At 50.3% G+C, this 4,185-nt stretch overlaps 1 protein-coding gene across 1 annotated transcript; it reads right to left on the bottom strand.

Annotated features, from left to right (window-relative positions):
- Positions 1–960: 960 nt before the first annotated feature.
- Positions 961–3,601, bottom strand: LOC135805678 (uncharacterized). Its single transcript, XM_065319764.1, has 3 exons — positions 2,935–3,601; positions 2,300–2,444; positions 961–2,111 (listed from the first exon to the last, which is right to left on the bottom strand). The coding sequence occupies exons 1-3, from the start codon at positions 3,599–3,601 to the stop codon at positions 1,445–1,447; spliced, it is 1,479 nt and encodes a 492-aa protein (XP_065175836.1). The 3' UTR covers positions 961–1,444.
- Positions 3,602–4,185: the final 584 nt, after the last annotated feature.

Here is a 4,185-nt window from a genome sequence, read left to right as displayed (position 1 = left end):
TCACTGCGCCCCTGACAAGCCGCGTCTTGGTCCAAGATAGGGAATTAAGTACTGCCATTCACGATGTGCGCGCCGCCAAGAAGCAAGTGAAGAACACAGTTGACGCCTCGGTTCGGGCTGATGCTGTACTTCTGTCTTCATCTGTGGATGCTGCGTGGCAGCGTGTCATTGCTCTAGCGTCGGAGAAGGGAGCATCTTCCTGGCTCACCTGCCGGCCCTTGAAGCGGCATGGCTTGACCCTCACCAAGGGTGAGTTCCGCGATGGAATTCACCTGCGTTACGGCTGGCTTCCACAGCGACTGTCACCATCTTGCAGCTGTGGAGCCACATCAGTTTCAGTCGCTCACGCTTTGTCTTGCCCCACTGGTTATTGTGGGTTTCCGTCAGTGCGGAACAATGGGGTGCATGACCTCACTGCCCATATGCTGAAGCGAGTGGCTCACAATGTTTCCGTGGAGCCCCACCTGCAGCCGGTCACTGGGGAGCAGTTCCGGTATCGCACCGCTATCCAGACTGAGCAGGTCCGTCTCGACGTTGCGAAAAGTGGTATCTGGGGTGGCCGGTTTGAGCGCACCTTCATCGACGTGAGGGTTTTCAATCCTCATGCCTCCTCAGACCGCGCCACCTCCATTGCTTCCAGGTTCCTACACCAAGCTGTCCCTCCAGGAATCCGCGGACAGAAAGTTGAAATTCTGCGCAGAATTCTGTGGCACAAATCGCTACATTATGCGACGGATAGTGTGAATTCTGCGGCGCTGCACCGGCGAATAGACATGGCTATAATTATGCTATGTACAAGTATCAATAAAAAATTTAGTGGTCGAAAACACACGATTGGCTCAATACGAGGTGATTATGCATTTTTAAGCATGATTGTAAAATCGTACAATATCGGGGTGTCAGTGCGCATGTGTATACATTTTTTGGCCTCACTCAGAAGATGATCCCTTTCTTTCTATCTTCACCAAGTTTCAACTGAATAATTATGACTATCATAACGCCCCAAGGAATGGATTACATTTGGGTTGATATGATGCTATGAATATGAACGTTTTAGATTCTAAGCATTGTGTAAAATGACTATGTTTAGTGTTATTTCATCGCATTCTTCCATTCTACACACATACATGTACATGCTAGAACAGTGACAAGTACTAATGCCAAAAAACCAAAGTCTTCCGCAAGCAATTAGAGCTCTAAAGAAGTGGCTTCCCAGCATCCACTGAAACCAAAAAGTTGTAAAGAACCACAACATGTGCATTACAATTGAAATAGAGCATGGCCCGGGTCTGGCAACACCATAGAAGCATGATTACTTGAAGATCATAGTAGCGTGTGGGCTATGAACAGAACAATGAACCGGAATAAATAAGAAAGAAGAAGAAATTGTCCGAAGGGCCGCCAGGAGAACGTGTCCAAACCTGCGCCACACATGGTCATCAGCTCAACTGGATCCAGTGGATGATGGTGGGTTTCCTCTTGGTGTCGGCCGAGCAGCATATCCAGTTGGTAGCCTGGGTCCGCTGTAATTGCTGGGCCGTGGGAGTCTAGGCTGCATCAGGAAGGCTGGTCGAGGTGAAGCAGCCACCGTTGCCCTGGGTAGTGGAGTTGAAGCACTCCTAGGCCAGAAGGATGTACCAGGGGATGCTGATGGTGACATGGTGGCCGCCGGGGACGGGAGACTGCTGATGGTCGTGGTTGTTGACGCTGACGCTGGGGAACATGACACTGGGATTTCGTAGAAGAGGTTGACAAGCTCTCGTATATTCTTGTCTTGCTTCTCCAGGTCATCGCTCTTGAGCTTGTTCTCAAGGTGTGAGGCCAACACACCATGCGTTTCATTGCCTTTAACCGGGCTCTTGGTGAGAATCAGAAGGGCAGAAAGGTGCTTCTTCTGAAGTTTACCAAGTGCGTGTGCTAGGCCCTGGTGATGGTGGCTCCACAACAGCTTTGCTGCATCCTTGGCAGCCAGCTGACGATCTTCGCACTTCTGCTGCTCTTTGGCGTTCTTGGTCGCTTCACGTTCCTTGCGCAATGTCTCCTGCTCCTCCTTCCTCTTCTGCCTCTCCTCCAGTTTTGCGCGTCCTGCACCGTACGTCAGTGGACCAAGCCTGAAACCAACACAACATAACAGCTAAATGTTGGAAAGAATAGAGCACATCACACCATACATGTACATTGGCTGGGACAATCAATTTCTAACTTGAAGAGGATAGGATTACTGTTGTGATCGTAGCGTACAACATGCATTACTTCATTGGATACACTCTGCAACTACAGTAACTTACCCCATTCTTACCTGAAGTCCTCTCCACCCAAACGTAGACTGTCAACATTGGCATCAGAGTCGGAATTCCCTGAATCCGAAGAGTCGGAGGGGTCGGAATGTGACTCAATGCGGGCATTCTGCTGAAATTGTAGACAGCTGGTGTCCAGAACGACTTCTGAGGCATTTGACCGATCAAGCTTCTCCTACACAGACTCCTCACTCTTCCTCAGATCCCAGTATAGCTTCCGGTTGCAGCCTTTTGTTGCGGGATCAAAGCCAATCTCCTTCCATCCTTTGCGGCTGATGTCTGGATGGAATGCATCCTCCCATGGCTGCTTGATGACCTTAACCATATCTGCTGCCAGCAACCTTGGTGGTTCTCCTTTCAGCACTTTCTGTACGAGCAGATCCGACTTCATTTTGTTTAGCCTTCCTCTTGAACACAGGGAAATTCGCTACATCAGCAACTTGTGATACATGGCTGGTGTGTGGCACACGCAACTGAATGGTCGTACCAACTTCTTCCGCCGCCGTCACCATTGGCATTGTTGTATGGGCCCCATAGCCGTCGCATAGCCCATATGCCTTTTTGCCTTCCTTCTTCGGGAGACATGGCCCTACGACCTCTTTCAACCAGAGTGGCGCAAGTTGGTACGAAAACCCACCGGAGGGATGCGGGTAGAACTGGCATGGTCGACGGTCACCAGTTTCGGGATCGACCAAGTTGGATCTTGGGGGATCCTTCATTAGGCTGAGATGCATACTCTTGGATGGTGGTGTGGCACATCCAGGCAAGGCATCACCATTCATGATTGAGCCACCTGTGAGGGTCCATCGGACACTGGACTTGTTCACTACGCACGTGCCATCATCATCACTGTCCACGGTCATTGTCTTCTCTGTGGGCCCCTTTCCGTCGTCTGTCTGGTCCAAAGTAAAGCCCGTCTGGTCCCACTCGAAAACCATATCTGGGTCGGTGACATAGAACATGATATCACATGGCTCACTGTCCTTGAAGCTGTCGGTCTTCACAGCAATGCCACACTGAATCATACCATCCATCACGACTTCATACCAGGAGCAGAAGTGATCACTTGTTGTCCACCTCTTGCGGTCCATTTCCAGCCGGACCTGGTTTTTCATCTTAATGCCATAGCGGTTCCTGAACGAGTAATACCAAGCATAGGTTACTTGCTTGTCCTTGAACAAGTCAGCTAGCTCAGTTCCTTTGATGAGGTGGTTAGCTGCACCAACTATCAGCGACTTGCCTGCCTTTAGGTTCAGAGCACGTAATTTCTGTACGAACTCCACAAGTTGGACTTCATATCGCATTGGCAACTTCGCTCTCTGGCCAGTTCTGCATGGTGTCTGGACACTCACGACGGTAACATCAGGTTCCAGCGAAGCCTCATCAGTATTCTCTCAACTTCAGGTGAAGTGTCGTGTCAGACACTTTGATGTTCATCAAGGCTAACAGCTCAGATGCTCTGCGCCCATCCTTCCGCAGATTGCCCATGTGCATTGACTCCACGGCCCATTTCACGCCCTCACGATACATGCCCACCAATCCATGTGTCCCATACTTGACATTGTCACCAGGACGTGTGCATTTGGCTTTGATGGCAGCCTCCACTGTTGCCATGTCAAAACTCTATTATGCCACCAGGTGCAGATGGTGTGGTCACTGAACCATTGTCGTGAACATCTGGCAGAGGTGGAGGAGGAAGGTGCCCACTCTTGATGTTTGACAACACGCCAGACACCTCCAGTTCCTTCTCTATATGTCGGAACATCTGCCGACTCATGTCAAATGCATTTGCCGCAGCGGCCTTCGAACGAAATGCACTGCTCGTTACAGGAGAATAGAATGCTCTGACAGCGAGCGTTGCTCGCTTGCTAGCTGAATCTGTGCTGGG

The sequence above is a fragment of the Sycon ciliatum genome, chromosome 1, assembly GCF_964019385.1.
Source record: "Sycon ciliatum chromosome 1, ocSycCili1.1, whole genome shotgun sequence".
Classification (NCBI taxonomy): domain Eukaryota; kingdom Metazoa; phylum Porifera; class Calcarea; order Leucosolenida; family Sycettidae; genus Sycon; species Sycon ciliatum.
The sequence above is the reverse complement of the archived record's forward strand: the minus strand, read 5'-3'. Positions and strand labels throughout refer to the sequence as shown.

Bases quoted from the DNA above. Each gene is read 5' to 3' on its own strand.
- LOC135805678 (XM_065319764.1), bottom strand. From the start codon at position 3,601: ATGCGATATGAAGTCCAACTTGTGGAGTTCGTACAGAAATTACGTGCT. The intron at 2,445-2,934 runs GTGGGTTTTCGT...CAAATGCCTCAG, and splicing joins GTTCTACCCGCATCCCTCCG to AAGTCGTTCTGGACACCAGC. The intron at 2,112-2,299 runs GTAAGAATGGGG...TGTTGGTTTCAG, and splicing joins TTGGGTGGAGAGGACTTCAG to GCTTGGTCCACTGACGTACG.